Source organism: Quercus robur, chromosome 5 (genome assembly GCF_932294415.1).
Source record: "Quercus robur chromosome 5, dhQueRobu3.1, whole genome shotgun sequence".
In the NCBI taxonomy this organism is placed as follows: Eukaryota; Viridiplantae; Streptophyta; class Magnoliopsida; order Fagales; family Fagaceae; genus Quercus; species Quercus robur.
Window position 1 is genome coordinate 53781758 of NC_065538.1, and position 17364 is coordinate 53799121.

The 17364-nt window shown below is 30.7% G+C and overlaps 1 protein-coding gene across 1 annotated transcript; it reads left to right on the plus strand.

Annotated features, from left to right (window-relative positions):
• The first annotated feature begins 274 nt into the window (after positions 1-274).
• Positions 275-7023, plus strand: LOC126728366 (probable leucine-rich repeat receptor-like serine/threonine-protein kinase At3g14840). The gene is made up of 13 exons (XM_050434205.1): positions 275-372; positions 890-942; positions 2365-2432; positions 2501-2696; positions 3032-3063; positions 3110-3160; positions 3320-3447; positions 3912-3987; positions 4142-4234; positions 4319-4352; positions 4461-4698; positions 5886-6036; positions 6613-7023. The coding sequence occupies exons 1-13, from the start codon at positions 275-277 to the stop codon at positions 7021-7023; spliced, it is 1629 nt and encodes a 542-aa protein (XP_050290162.1).
• The last annotated feature ends 10341 nt before the right edge of the window (positions 7024-17364 follow it).

Genomic DNA, 17364 nt, shown 5'->3' on the forward strand with positions numbered 1-17364 from the left:
CCATAAGATACCTATGAATGATGCCCACTTTGGTCACTTGTCTGTTTGTGTGGCATTATCTTCACTAGATAAAGAAAAGTAATGGTTATTAAAATATTTTTGGAGTATGAATGATGCATCTACAATGTTTAATGAACATTTTTGGAGTATCTCTATTTGGTTATTAAAATATTTTATTTAAAAAAAAAAAAAAAAATTTATTCATGCTTTTTTTACTTGTGCACATTTGTTGTTCAGCAGAACAGTCATATTGTAAACCTTCTTCTCTGCTATGATGACATCTACATTGTTAGCTTCTTGCAGAGATCTCAGCTTCAACAGATTGGAGGGAAATGTTCCAGATTTAGGTGGTCTAGCAAAGTTGGAGCTTGTGTAAGCTTCACAACCAAACCCTTAATTAGGTTCAATTATAGAGTAAATTCAAACTAACAATTATAAGGAGCTAAAACATTAATAGATTACAGATACGTAACACAACTTGGCTTTTGGCTGATGTCCACGTGTTAATGTGCAAGGTCACTACGTATTATTAGCATTTATCTCTATCACAACCCCTAATCACCAAATAAACCTAAAACTAGAATCCTCTCCATCCACTATATCCTTTTATGTAAACCTAAAAGGACCCTTATATAACCAGGATGTTACAACAGAAAGTAGAGTATGACCTTTTAATATCGTAATGCTATAATAGTTATTTCTGGCAGCTTCTTGCTATAGTAGTGGTTAGCTTGACTTTTTGGTAGTCTAGGCTGTTAAGCCTATTGTGTTCACATTGTTCAATTCTTTGTTTTTACTAATATAAATTCTTATTTTGATTCATCCAAAAATATATATATCTTTATGCTTTAGGTGCTTAACTAGTGATATTGTCTTGTTTGCTAAATAGGTTTTTGACAAGCAACTTGCTCACTGGGAGTATTCCAGAGTGGATCAAGAATAGTACCTAGTATGGGTTTTCCTCCTCAATTCTTGATGAGTTTTGCATAGTGTGGAGAACAAATTTTTTAAAATTGTTTTAACATGATGTTATATACATTACTCTGGACACTGATTTTGAGCTGGCTAGAGAAGCTCGGAGGAAAGAGCTTGAATTGACGCTGGATTAAAATTGACAAACCAGTTGTGTTGTTTTAGGAATAATGCAATACGGAAGATAGCTTAGAATGCTGATTCAGAATGCATGTTTCATGCATTCAATCATACTACTAGCGAAGAAAGACTTGAACAATGGCATTGAATGACAGTAAATTAATTAAATTCTAAAAAGGCCATGTTTTCAAAGTTGTTGTTTCCAGAATTTTGAAATGATTTCTTTTAAAAGTTCTGTGTCCATAATAAATTGTTTCTAGTATAAAAAAATTGATCAAAATGCTCTTAAAAATTACCTTTTGTACTTGTTCAAATTTATGTTGAGCTATAATAATTATGTTTTACTTACAGCAAAATAGATATTTCTTACAATAATTTTTCAGAGAGTTCTGCTCCTGCATCACTTTGCCGAGATGATCTGTAAGTATCTGCCTTCTTGAGTGTTATACACTTGCTATCTTTATAACCTTTCTAGTTTTCCAAAACTAAGTTTTTTTTTTTTTTTTTTTTTTTTTTTCTAATGCATCAGAAATTTGTTCAAAAGCTCTTCTGGTAGAGACAACTTGTAAGCTTCAAACTTATGAAATTTTAAGGAGAAAGTTTTATTTTATTTTTTTCCTTTCCCACTTTGATTTTGGATATCTGACACAATTTATCTACTACACTAATTAAGAGAACTTCTTGAGTGCTTGGGTGAATCTCCATGTTCACAAGGTAATTATATATATATATATATTTTTTTTTTTTTTCAGATCAAATTAGGACGTATATGCTCCAGTTATCTTGTTGGGGCCTCCTCTTTTGGTACTTTATTTCTAAAATGAAAAAAAGAACTTGGTTAGATAATTCATCTTGCACAAGACAGCTACATAAATGAATTCACAAGACAATGGAAATTTTATTTTTGTTCTATTGTGGTTTGCTTGTATTTGATTGTCATTAATGTGGTGCTGCTTCTATGCAGATTGGTATTCATTGCATATAAATTGAGGTGGGAAAGAAACCACCGTTGGACACATAAAATATGAAGGGGATGAAGATGCAGCTGGTCCGACTAAATATTTTCACATGAAACCTAATTGGGGATTCAGTAACACTGGTCATTTTTGGGATATAAAAATTACCCCAAATGACTATTTAGCAAATAATGTATCCATACTTACAATGGAAATTCCAAACTATACACAAGTGCACGACTATCTCCTCTTTCAATAACATATTATGCCCGCTGCCTAGCGAATGGAAATTATACTGTGAAACTTCACTTTGCAGATATAGTATTCAAAAGCACTATATCTTCTTACAGTCTTGGGAGGCAGATATTTGATGTATATATCCAGGTAATCCGTCATATTTATTTTTCTCTATAGGTTATAGTAGAGGATTTGATTGAATTAATTTGCTACAGGAAAAACTGGAATTGAAAGATTTTAATATTGAAAATGAAGCACAAGGGCTTGATAAAGCAGTCATTAAGAATTTTACAGTTGTTGTTACAAATAAAGTTCTGATGATTCGGTTTCATTGGGCTGGGAAAGGGACAACAGCTGCCCCAAACAGAGGGATCTATGGTCCACTTGTGTCAGCTATCTCTGTGGAATCTGGTAAATGTATTGGGGTTTGATAATCTTATTGTTGTCCAGCTTCTTTCATGCTTGGATTTGATCGACATACAATGTAATCATAGCAATTTGGTGGAAGTGGAGCCACATAATTATCTATAGTTAGAATTTAAAAAGAAAGACTAAAAACAAGTTTATAGGGCATTTAGATGGAAGACATCCAAAGATTTTATCATCTTCTTTTTAGCACCATTCCCCACTAGTTTGTCTTTGAACCATATATTGCAATCTTGCCTTTTATTTTTTGTATTGTGCTACATATATTTTAGAATGCAGAATTTTAATCAATGTTCTTAGCTATTTTTCCTTTTTTGTAGATTTTAGTCCCCCTGTTGATAGCAAGATTGTGGTTGGAGTTGTAGTTTCGGTGCTGCTACTCATTTTTATGATTTTAGGCATTCTTTGGTGGAAGGGCTGTATGGGAGGGAGGATATCAAGGGAAAAAGGTAATCAATTGTGAAATCTTGATGTATAAATTATAAAGGATAGTATTCATTTTCTCCAACTATGGTGGGAAGTTGGAACAATGTGAAGAAAAATTTTCCAAGGGCTCATAAATTGTTGCAGTTCAATATTTTATTTTATTTTTCTATCTACTTCCATAGATAAATCAGCATTCGAAAGTACACCATGCAAAGCAACTGAATCTGGATTATGAGCAAATGACTTGTCTTGGGATAATGCATGATGATTGGAGTGATTTAGTTCTAAGAATGGCGATAATTGAGCTTATGTAACCACGAAAAAACTCATATCGTTGCTATTTTGTAAAATCTACAGAAAATGGATGGCTTAAGCTAACTGTAGTTGAGTGCATGTCTAATTATCTGCAAAATATCTTGGCTATTTATTTAGTTTTTATTCCTAATAAACTTTTTGTGAAGAAGTATGAAAAGAAACAAAAGACAAGATGTTGTGACAACTTGGGTTTGAGTTCCATTTCATATATTTGAACACCCCCCCCCCCCTCTCTCTCTCTCTCTCTTAAAGCTTCTGTGTGATCAACTACATAGTGCCTTCTAAAGGCTTTTGCTTGTCTTCTCATTCTTTAAGAAGATACCTAACTACTCAAGAGGCATGCATCTATTTGGTTAAAAATTTGTCTTGTTATACTGTAAGATGCAACCTGACGTCTAGCCTGATGCCTTTGACATAGTTAAGAGGATTAGACTTGCAAATTGGTTTTTTTACATATAGACAAATAAAAGCTGCCACTAATAACTTCAATGCTGCAAAAAAGATCAGGGAAGGTGGTTTTGGATCAGTTTATAAGGTATCTGATAGCTATTTATCTATTATAGAATGTGTGTGTGTGTGTGTGTGTGTTTCATCTTTTGCCTTTTATTCTCCTTCTAATCCTTGAGATTTGGAGACATTTATTATGAAATACATACTTGAAAATATATATTTCTCAATTCTCAATGCAGGGTATTCTATTAGATGGTACTACAATTGCAGTTAAGCAACTTTCTTCAAAATCAAAGCAAGGAAGTCGTGAATTTGTGACTGAGATAGGCATGGTATCTGGTTTACAGCATCCGAATCTTATTAGATTGTTTGGATGTTGTACTGAAAGAGAACAATTATTGCTGGTGTATGAGTAGATGGAAAACAATAGCCTTGCTCGTGCCTTATTTGGTAAGCTAATGTTTTATACCTACAATGCATTTTATGTTCATAATAGAAGAATGAGGAGAAAATGCTTTTGATGAATTTTATTGATTGAGTTCTAAACATCAATTTCAGGTCCTGCAAGTGGCCAATTAAAATTGGATTGGCTTACAAGGCAAAAAATATGTGCTGGCATAGCAAGGGGTTTGGCTTTCTTACATGAGGAATCAACATTGAAAATTGTTCATAGAGACATCAAATCTACTAATATATTACTTGATGGTGACCTTAACCCTAAGATCTCTAACTTCGGTTTGGCCAAGCTTTATGAAGAGGAGAATACCCACATCAGCACCAGAATTGCTAGAACCATGTGAGCTACCTTCCTTTCTTTTGCTCTCTATTTATTATCTTTTGCGTTTTTTTTTTTTCCTATTCTTTTCCGTTTCATAACCTCTGCAAATCTTGATTATGAGTTCATATGAATAGATATTGATCTTATGGTCTCTAGTGTTGTGTTGCTGCACAGAATATGGTAGTAATTTTTTCAATGAAGTCTTTGCACATAGACAAGTATGTAAAATACTATGAGATAAGTATTGGCCAAAGTACATTTGACACTTTAATTTGTATGTGTTTGGTATCTACATGTGATACATAACCATGCTCATAGAAACTCTTTGCAGCATGGTTTCACATTGATCAGATAGGGTTCATGCTTTTTTATCTATAAGACAAAGTGACACCCTTTAATTTATAGTGTTGAATATTTTTCATACCACATTACTCATGCAATATAAATTCGTGTCAAGTTTCTTGTAGAACAGAAAATTTTCAGGTTGCAATGAAGCATGAAGAAAATATATAGAGTTGCCCCCTAAACGTTGCTCCTGCTCTGTCTCCATATGCAAGAAAAACTATTTTACAACATTCTTTTTTTTTTTAAATATGCTGGCCCAGTTACAACATTCCTTGAGTAAGCTCAAATCTTAACGAAGTACATTTTTTTGGGGGAATCTTCCCAATTATCAAAGAACAACCTGTATCAACATAATAAATGACTAGGAAAAGTCTTGATTTTTTTTTAAAAAATTAAACCATTTATTTTACACTCTTTTCTGGAAATCATTTACCAAAATGGGGAGTAAGGCTCCCTATCAACCATCTCTCCCAAACCTCATATAAGTGGGAACCTTGTGCACCAGATACAACCTTTCTTTTGCATACTCAGATATAAGATCTTTGATGTTTGCTCAATTGCGTGGCTCCTGGTCCATGTAACTCAAGCACTTTGATCTACTTTACCTAGTTTAGAAAACTTAATTTTTTTATTTTAATTTACTTGTTACTGTTGCTTTTACTGTCTTGTCATAATATGTAGTACAATGAAGTTAAACTCAATTATGGTGGCTTTGTTAATTGCATGATTGCATGCATAACCATAAATTGGATAAACTGGTGCTTGGAAACTTGACAGATATTGCACTTGTTGATTTAGAAGTTCATAGGATCTTACTAGCGAACCAAGTATCATAGCTTAATTTAATGTATGTTTTGCAGAAGCTATATGGCACCAGAATATGCATTATGGGGGATTTTAACCTATAAAGCAGATGTTTACAGCTTTGGAGTTGTTGCATTGGAAATTATTATTGGGAAGAACAACATGAAATATAGACCTAACGAGAACTGTGTGTGTCTTCTAAATTGGGTAAGTTACATCCTTCTCATGTTCTTTTGAAACTTGTGGCTAAAGCACACTATAGAACCTAGGTAAAGTTTGCTTCTTTTGGAACTTCTCCATTTGATTAGGTCAACCTACTTTATGTCACCCTAGGCTCAAGCCTCATGAAAACATATTTCAGTTGGAAATTGTTTGACTATGGGAGGCAAGAGTTTGGCCAAATAAGTAGTATATTTTTGCTTGCGTGTTAAACGTTCAAGTTGCATAACTAATATGTTTTCCTTGAAATTAAAGTGATATGTGGATGATGCCTTAATGTCTTGTTAAAATGATTTTCACCACTGGAAAAGAATTACTTTTGGTAAATATGTGAAAAAGATGAAACTGCAGAAAATTTTATTTAAGAATTGCATTATCAATATTTCAATTTAAAAAAAAAAAAAAAACTATTCTTTTATTAATTTTTTTTCATCATTTAAATTGGTAGCCTACTGTATGCTCAGTGCTCATTCGAGAAACATCATTAATATACTAAAGGGAATTAATTTTTTTTCTTCTTTTTGGTTCTCATTCACTTCCAAAACTCTTATTTTTTCACTTCAGGCCATGGTTTTACAACAAAATGGGAATTTGATGGAGTTGGTGGATCCAGAATTGGGGTCTGAGTTCAGTAAAGAAGAGGCAACTATAATTATTAAAGTAGCTTTATTATGCATTAATCCATCACCAGCACTTAGGCCCACCATGACTGCCGTAGTGAGCATGCTTGAAGGACGAACAGTCGTTCCAGAATTGACCATGGAAGCAAGTATTTATGCTAATGATGTGAGGTTTGAATCCTTTAGAGGCCAATGTCAGACCCTACGAGCAAGCTCAAGTGATAGACAGAGCCTCCTTCAGTCATCAAATGCAACATGGATTGGCTCTTCTTCTACATCTGCCCATGATTTCTATTCGATTAATCTCGACTCTAGTAATATGAAGAGAATGCTACCTATCTCCAGCTATGGTTAATGGTAAAATTTAAAAGAATGAACTGTGTGATTTTAATTCCATCATGACAACTTCTCCCTAATTTGTTACTTCCCTTCCTATAATGAGTTACTAGATTTATGATTTAAATATCTCCAGATTTCGTGTATGTAAAGAAATGGATAGTGTCATAATTGTTCAGATTCATGATATCTTTCATAGTTTCATTTCCTTGGATCATAAAAATGACAATAACCAGTGGGGCCTTGGGAAATTGTTGATCTGCCTACTTGGAATTAAAACCAAATAAAAGAATGAAAATGAACCCAATTTGTGATTAAAAATATTCGTTTGTATCTGTTACATTTCTTTTTTAATATTCAATTTTTTACAATAAACACCAACTGCCTCTTAGGCAGATTGGTGCCTCCCGTGGTTTTTGTCGCATATTAGGAAATGCCACTAATCAATTCTTAGGTTCTTCCATTAACACTTACTTAAGGTGATATATCCAAATCGTATCACCAAAAATTTAAGAAGAGATGGTCTGCAATATCATGAAAAATTGCAATGTATGGACATGGATATGCATAAAGTGGCTTATGAATTTTGTCAAGCAATCTTTTCTTCCTAAATCATTCTTGCTGTAAGTGTTGTGGATGGTTTAATTTAATTCACAACGTTGTTAGTTTTGAAGTTGTCTTCTCTTGGGAACAAATACTGAAGATTTATGTAAAAATCTCAAAAAACTTCAAAACTTTGAATTGATACCTCAACTTGATGATTTCATACTATCTGATTTTTAAAAAAATGTTCCATTAATGTATAATCATTTTCTCAGGATGAACTAGTGTTAGTTAATTATTCTTTTCTAACTATTGAGTTATACTACAGAATTACTATTCAAGACTACATATTCTTAACATAATGTTCAAATGTATTTCTCTATATGAAATTAATATTTGTTTTGTTTATACTTTAGTATTAATCCGTCAAAATTAATATTGGTTTGATTAGTAATAAATAAATGCATTTAATTAATATTTAAATATAACAGACTCTGCTAAAATTTATCAATTTAAACCTCAGACAATATTGAGTTGTTTATAAACTTCCCAACACATTAGAAAAGGAATATATCATTCATTTTTGTTACATTTCAATTTTGTTATGGACTCCAAAACCTTGTAGAAAAGTCCACCAATAGGCCCATTATCCATAAATGCAATGGTGAGCCCATAATCCCATTAACCAAATATTTTAAATAGCTAGTTTGATTACCACTAGGCCCAATACAAAAGCCCAATTGAGAAGTGCTTCGTGTAATAGGATCACAATTGGGAAAGAAAGACTAGGCTTTCAATATGGACCCATGCAGTAGTAATGACCTTAAGTTGGGCAACGCCAAAATATTGGTTTTGACTAAGGCCACTCTACAATAATTCTCTCGTCTGCAATTGCTCTCATTATCATGGCTAGAATTCAAGACCCATTAGGAATAAGTTGAATTTATTTTCTTTTATAGCTTTTGGATTTTGATGTTCTCAAGCTTAAAAATAATTTATTTTCTAATAAGTTGAATTTATTTTCTCATTATCATGCCCTTAGCCTCCCATATATATAATTATAAACCGATCCAATTCACTAATTTTTAAAAAAAAAAGCTTAAAAAGAAAAAAGAAAAAAGAAAAAGGGAATTAAGAGCAAACAAACAAAACTACAAAACCATATAGAAAAAGAATGAAAGACACGTGTAGAGGGAGAAGGAAAGAGGTTGAATAGAAAATCTACATATTTGATAAGGCAAGTGATGCTAAGGATACCACAAATTTTACTATAAGCTTACAAATTGATATGTCACTGATCACAAAAAATTAATTTAAACATTCATTAATTAGGTTGTTGAAGTTCATTAATCATAGCCATTGTCACATGATATTGTGAATATTTTGTAGTATATTTGGCGCATTTTTCCTTTTCGTTTCTATCAAGACGTCCAAAATATGAGACCAATTGAAACTCTAAAATTTTCAAAAAAACAAAATTTGTTGTAAATGTGTTAAATTATCAATTATAGATTAATCTCCTCTAATAGTTTGAGACTTTAATTTTTGTAAACCGATATCCTACAAAACCACACAACAAATAATATCCATCTCTCTCTCTCTCTCTCTCTCTCTCTCTCTCATAGTGTGCTAATTTTCGTATATAATGAAGAGAGTATTTTTAGTTTTATTAAACTTTATTTTTAAATCTCTATTAGATATCAGGAGTTTGAATTTCATTATTCACTTAATTTTATGTAATGAAATCTTTGCCATATACACTGACATGATTGCTTCAACAATTAATAATCTTATTGTTATTTAATTGTAATTTCATCATTTATATAACCTTGGTCTATTAACAAACTAAAAAAAAGACTCAATTGCTTTCGTATTAGTTTTGAAAAAAAAAAAAAAAAGACTCAATTTAATAAAAAGTCTTTACATTTTCTCTTTTATGTGTATCGCATGGTACCAAAGAAAAACATGAACATGGATGAACACAATATTTTTTTCAAAAGCTTGCTTACAAGTTTATGTTTAGATAAATGTTTGTTGTAATATTTTTGTCAATTTCTATAAGTTGAACATTATCATTATTTATATTACTTTTGGCAGCTATAGCCAACCTAAGTGGCTTGTCTATAGCTGTCATTACCTTTGAAATCTCGCTAAAGGGGAAGTTTGGAAACAAATAGCACAAGGATGCTACTACCTTTATGAATTTACAACTCCTCTCCACATTTGCAAGTACCCTTTTGACAGGAGAGCTTTCTGAAAAAATGGGATGCACATGCTCAATCCTTTTAATGGATCTCATATTCATAGTTGGGTACATAGGCAAACTACAAATTCCAGTTAGCTTTGGAATCGGCATGGGGAGCAAACTAATCCCCCTCTTTGTTGCTGCTAGCTGCCCCCCAAAGATTAGGGGAACAATCATAAAAAATTAATAAGAAGTCTTTACATTTGGTCAATTAATAATGTAAAAAGAGACTTAATTGCATTGGTATTGTTTTTGAAAAAAAAAAGACTCAATTTAGTAAAAAGTTTTTACATTTTCTCTTTTATGTGTATAGCATGGTACCCAAAAAAAAAAAAAAAATTGAACATGAATAAACATATTTTTTTTTTCAATAGCTTGCATGTGTTTCAAGTTTATGCTTAAATAAATGTTTGTTGTAATATTTGCGTCAATTTCTATAAATTGAAAATTATTTTTTTTTACTCAATTTTAAGTGTGATTTGTTCCCCATTAACAGTCAACTTAATAAGAATTTCAAACTTTTTAATATAGGATCAAAATTAATCCGATCAAATAGTTGGGTTTTAGTTAAAACTCACCCAAATTTGAGAAATCCAATAAAAATTATCAAAATCAACACAAACAAAAATTTGACTGTTCAAACCACAAGACTCGAATTTCCATCAAAATCAAAGGGTAGACAAAAATTAAGTATCTAAACCTCTTAATCCCTAATTCATACTGAATACAAGACTTTATTTGGAAAACAAAAAAAGAATCAATGTTTGTTGTAATATTTTTATCAATTTCTATAAGTTGAATATTATCATTATTTATACTAATTTTGGCAGCTATATGATCATATTGTTTTTTTTTTTTTTTTGGTTTCCCATAGTGTATCCTCAAAACTTTCAACCAGAGACTAATCACTGTTCATGCCGGATCGGCCCACGAAGGAGTAAAGCATTGGCCCAGGGATTTTTTTCAAAGTGCAGGTAGCAGGACTCGAACTAGGGAGCACACCTAGTCGAGCCAAGTACAAACACTCTGAGACCAAGCGCCGAACCGCTTGGCCAACCCCACTGGGTTATATGATCATATTGTTAATACTTCTAAGTTAATTTCTTTTTTAACTTTTCTCTAATTAAGTATTTGGAAAAGTTGTTTAAATTTAAATATCTTATATTTAGATCAATCTTTTAACTTCATATATTAATAATTAAATATTGATTTTTTTATTTTTATTTGTTACTTTTTACTTGTTTGAAATATATTTTTATAATCAGTTTAAATTATGAAAAAATATTGTAAGCATAGCAATAATTATACTAACTCTAATACTAGGCTTGAAAAAATAGATCTAAGGCCAACAAAAAAGGAAAATTTGATTAAGTTTGATTTATCATGTAGGGAAAGACCTTGGTGAATAGCTACACAATTGGAAACGAAAGACTGGAATGCCAACGTGGAACCATGCATAAATTAGTCAAGTTGGTTAACGCGCTTATCAAAATCGGAACCAAGGCCATTGTACAACAATTCTCTCATCTGTAATTGCTCACATCCTGATAATGTATGCCACGTCATTGAATTATACGTAAAACTTTCATTTTGCTACTACAAATCTACAATGATGGATTATAAGATTATTTAATATATTTTTTTATGAGTTTAATTTATTCAATCAGCAAATTACATAAGATGTCCAGGTGGCACCCTTAGCGGATGCCTAGTTTCAAAATATTTTAGAAAGCACTAGAGATGTGGGAGTGCTTAATTATTTGCAAAAGATCCTATTAATAAGGGTTTGTTACAAAAGATGGACACTGCACGCATTCTTGAAGTCTGCTTCTTTACTTCGTTCCTCTCTTGACTAGATCATACTCAACACTATTAAATTCACGGAAGATGAATTAGATTTGTTAATCAACCAAAAGAGCAAACTTCATAGTGCGTATATATAATTGACATTCAAAAATTAAACATAATTTATTAATTGATATTTAGCAAATTATATAAGCAAGAACTTTTATTTGACAATCGCAATTGTGATTAAGACTGCCTACAAAGACTTTTTTTTTTTTTTTTTTTTTTTCTTGATTTGATAGTTATAACTTATGATGGGTTGGGGGAATTCATACCCTGAATTTTTTTTATTGAGAACACCAAGAGGTAGTAACTGATTGAGCTACAAGGCTCTTAACATTTACGACGACTCTTGAGACCATATTTTTGTTTAACTTATTAAGTGACATATCTTGGACATATAAGACACTTTCTCCTTCAATGACTCCATACTCCTTGTACTCTTCAATGATTCCATGTCTTATCCATTGTGACATCTTTGTCATATATTTCATCTTCAACTAAACTGCTCACCTTCAACTCAAGATAGCTTCCTCCACCCTCTATGATTTTCAAGGGAGATGCTAATATATTCCATATGTTATTTAGCACATTTCAAATCTTTGATATTAATGGCACCACTCAAATCACCCAAGAAAATCTTAGTCAAACCCACACCATCAAAATAAAGAATTCCCACAAGCCAATAAACCTACCTCAATTCTCATTCTGTACAACCTAAAAGGATTAAAAAAAAAAAAAAGTTGATTTGCAATTAGAGGGGATCTTTGGTTCTTTATATAAATTATTTTTGCAATCTGAGATGACTTTGTTTCATTTATTGCGGCTGGATTGTTTCACAGTTGAATAGAGTTTTTAAAAAACAATTAATGATGTGGAAAATTGTGGAGTTAGCAAAGCTGATGTGACATTGTATTATGAAGTCAATAAAAAATCAAAAACTTCAGATTTAAAGTACATATAGATAATAAATTATTATTACTACTACTATTATTATTATTATTATGAAAATGAAATTATTGATACCAATGTTAATAACATAAAAAAGATTTTAAAAATAAAAACTTATGTTTATTATATTTCTTTGTTGAAAAACTTATTTTAATTGATTTTTATGAGAATAAAAGTATTAATAGTTATGTATAAACATATACAAAAACCTAAACCTGTGTATTTTGAAAAACAAATCATAACAATTACTTAAAAATATAGGATAAATTGCAAATTACACCCCAAAAGTTTTGGGGGTGATTGGATTTTACACCCTGAAATTTTAGAATTTGGATTTTACCTCTTGAAGTTTGGGGTGTTTGGATTTACACCCTAACGCTTCAAAACTTGGATTTTACCTTCTTAAGTTTAGGGTTGTTTGGATTTTACACCCCAATATTCTGAAACTTTAGGGTGTAAAATTCAAATACTCCAAAATTTTAGAGAGTAAAATCCAAATACTCCTAAAATATAGGGGGAAATATCCAAATTCTAAAACGTTAGGGTATAAAATTCAAGCATCACCAAATTTCAGGGGGTAAAATACAGATTCTAAAACTTTAAGGTGTAAAATCTAATCACACCCAAACTTTAGGAGTGTAATTTGCAATTTGCCCAAAAATAAATAATAAACATATATGTATATAAACTTGCATATTTTCAAGAGATTTCATATTGGCCCAAGTAATGCGCAACTTGTGTAACTAGAGGGATGAATATAAAGTACAACTTACATAGCAATAGGAATAAGCATAACTTCTAGTCTCCCTTTGAAGTCCTATTTTCACAAAGAAGTTGAAAATAAAAAGTGACTCTAAACACGTTTCTAGTTATATTGTTTTAACTTTTAACCGATTATGTGATAATTGATCAATTATCTATACATAATTTTAGTTATTTAGATATATAATACACATAAATAATTTATAATTTGTCATATAATAGATTAGAAAATATAAGCTCCATTTTGAGCCGAACTTTGTTCAATAGGAAATACCAATTTAAAAACAATTAGATTAATTAGTAACTTTAATAATTTATTTAAGAGCATGATAGACAACTTAAGTAACACCAGTTGCTTTTATAGTATACCAATGTTAATAACATAAAAAAGATTTTAACAACTTAACTTTGTTATGTTTGTTATATTTCTTTCTTGAAAAACTTATTTTAATTGATTTTTATGAAAATAAAACTATTAATTGTTATGTATAGACATATACATAAACATTAACCAGTGTATTTTGAAAAACAAAGCATAACAATTACTTAAAAAATAAATAATAAACATATAGGTATATAAACTTGCATATTTTCAAGGGATTTCATATTATGATTAAGACAAATTTTTTGTTTAAATTGTTTTTTAGAATGCTGATAACTTTTGATTAAAATAAGTGGCAACCACAAGTATGGTGGAAAGAGAGATATTCAAAAAAGTCTGTAGCTCAATCCAAGTTGAGTTTCAAGCCCAGAAAATAAGGCGCACTATTTTGAACAAATTTCCCACCAATTCAAATGAAATTTAAAGGTTGATGAGTCATTTTCTACACGAAGTCAAAAAATATTTATTTTTGGTTTCCTAAGAAATATTCAGCCTTTATGTTTTATCCTAATTAAGCATATAGGTTTTTTATTTTGATTCTAGTTTCTTTGAGTCTATTATGACTTTAGTCTTAAAAATGTAAGGAATTAAATCGTAATTTCAATCTCCTATGCTTATAGGGCTATTCTAAGCACTATATAAGCTACTTGACTAGAATGAATAAAGCAGAAAGTGTTTTTCAAAAAAATAGCCTTTTGTGCTTTTTAGAAGATTAATTTTTTTTATTAAACCCTAATGCCTTGGGTGGATTCCTTTCAGTGGTGATATTTGTATCCCTTTTGATTTTTCTTTGATAATGAACTTATTTATCCTTTTAATACTTGCGTGTTGTTCCGTATAACTATATATATATATATATATACATATAAATATATGTCAAATCACCCCCCCTTTTGTCATATCAGATTAGTTTAGTTCACCCCATTTTTTGGTATTAGTATTTAGAGGAACATACGAAAATAAGCTTACACGCAAGTCGCATGTACTAATAGGCAAAATCTAACAATGCATTAGCCTTTTTTAGGCAATACATTAACATTTTTTTAACGTACAACTTATTTGAGTACGTAAGCCACAAGAGAGAGTATGTCCATTTTCTATCTTATCTACACTACTATATAAAAGACTTCTACTGTTTGGAATCCTTATTTTTATAGTTCAAAAATATCCCTACACCTTACGTTTAAGTAAAGACAAAATTTAGGGATAACCTTGTAAAAATACATCTCTAACTCAACCCAAAACACTACATACAAAATAGAACAACTATTAAGTTGTTAACCTACTCAAACTTATCCACTAATAAACGGTTACAACAGTTTACTACCCTTTGCATAAATAAAAAATAAACCAGCCTCATCACACGTGCTTCGCGCGTGCAATGAGGCTTTTTATTTTTCATTTTTTGGGTTACACATTTTATTCATGACAGTTTTAGTTTTATTTTTTTATTTTATTTTAAGAAGTTGTACTAGTACTTGACTACTGATGTGAGAGAGAAATGTAGAGATGAGAAAAAAACAGTTTAATAATAATAACAAGTGGTACGTTTGTGGAAAAAAAAAAAAGCAGTTTTTTTTTTTTTTTTTTTTTTTTTTCCAAAAAGAAGTTGTATTAGTACTTGACAACTAACGTGAGAGAGAAATGTAGAGGTGGGAGAAAAAACTGTTTTTATTTATTTTAAATTTAGCTAAAAATTAGGAATTTTTAAATTACTGATTTTACATGTCTTTCCAAAAGTAGATGATTATTCATTTGCTTCTCACGTCCTGCAAATAGCCTAGCTGCAACTTGCTAGCATGAAGCCAGAATTGCTAGCAATCGCCAATTAGCCATACGGTGGTGAATTCGTTCTCAGGCCTTGTACACACCACCCGTCACACTATGGGAACTGGCCATGCTTGAAGCCATTACCTTAACCACGAGGAGGGGGATGCCAAAAGCAGGGCTAGTGGCTAGAGTGAAATTGTAACAAGGTTAGGGATATTATAAGCATTCCATTAATTATGTATCAATGTTCTAACAAAAATACTTGTATGCATCAAATATCGGGGGTTCCACAACGTAAATGCATTAAAAAGGGACAAGTTTTAGTAGATGGTGCTGCTACAGTTAGCGGCGAACTTGCTATGGGAAAAAACGTAGTGGCAGCTCCAGAAATTTTGTTTAGGGGGGTCATTAAGAAATTTAAATTAATAAAAAAAGAACTTGAATATATTAAGTTATAGAAAAAAAAATGAATTTTTACAATTTCCTTCTACAAGTTTTCAAATTTTGAATTGTTACACAATAGTTCATTTTGAGTATTTATTGCCAATATGAGTAACTATGACCATTTTATTTTGTTATAAAAATATTTTAAACTAAATGACTAAACTTAATTCATTGGCTCTATATTAAGTATTGACGCACACAACCACACTCATTCATACATAAAATAATTTACTATGTGTTTACTTAACCAATCAAATCTTGAATAATCACTAACTTTGCAATTTTTTTCTTGAATTTTTCTAACTTTATGACAAAAAGTTATTATAACATGATAACTATACAGACTCATGTAAGAAATCCTCTCTATTTCCTAATTATTAAATTATATAAAGTTATATTATATTTATATTGTAGACACAAACATCCACATACATGTCATTATTTACACAAATGACATTATAAAAAAAAAAAAAAGTAATTCACATAATCAATATTAGACACACTCTCACACATATAATAAAAATTTATGACATTTAGAATTCACAAACACTACTCTTTCTTTAGAGTCAGAAATACTTGTAATAAGGGTGTATAAGATTTAAGTTAGGGTGTGCAAAAATATTTTTAAGAAAAAAATTAATATATTAAACTAACAAAAAAATATTAAATTTTTTTTTTTTTTTTTTTTGAAGTCAGGGGGTTCATTTGAACCCCTGAACAAAGAGTAGCATCGCCCCTGAAAAAACGTATTAGTAGCTTATATGCCAACATATTTTCCCAGTGACCCCGTAAATACTTCTGCTACGAAAAAAAGGTTGTGATTGATTTCTTGTACACTACCCCTTCTTTCTAATGGGTTTCGATTTTCGAATCTAAAAATCATTTATTGGTACATAACCTGACTGAGGTAAATCCATGACTTCAATTCAAGTGTTTTTTTTTTTTTTTTTTTTTTTTTTTTTTTTTTCTAGTCTGACTAACCAACCACCTAAACCTTGAATAACCCTATGATTTAAGCTATAGGGCATCTAAATTGAGGATCCCAAATGAAATATAATTGATAATTTAATCAACCATTAAGTTATAAACTCAAGCGGTTGACAAATACTTATGCACATGTTCACAAATGAGATATATTCAATCATTGAACCATTGCAATACATAAGGATCAACGATTTCTGAGCTTCACCCTTGTTTTGTTTTAGATCCAAAAAGACCCACACATCCTCCAAGTATCAAGTATATGATAGTTCTTCAAGTCCAAAGCTGAAATAGGTCATTTCACATACATGGAGCTATGCAATATCATCACAAGGTAAGTTTAAATATATCATTCTACAAGTATATGCTTGATTTGTAGTGTCCTAATCATTGTTGTGTACATTTTAAAATGTCTATTAATAAAACAAAAGTGACAC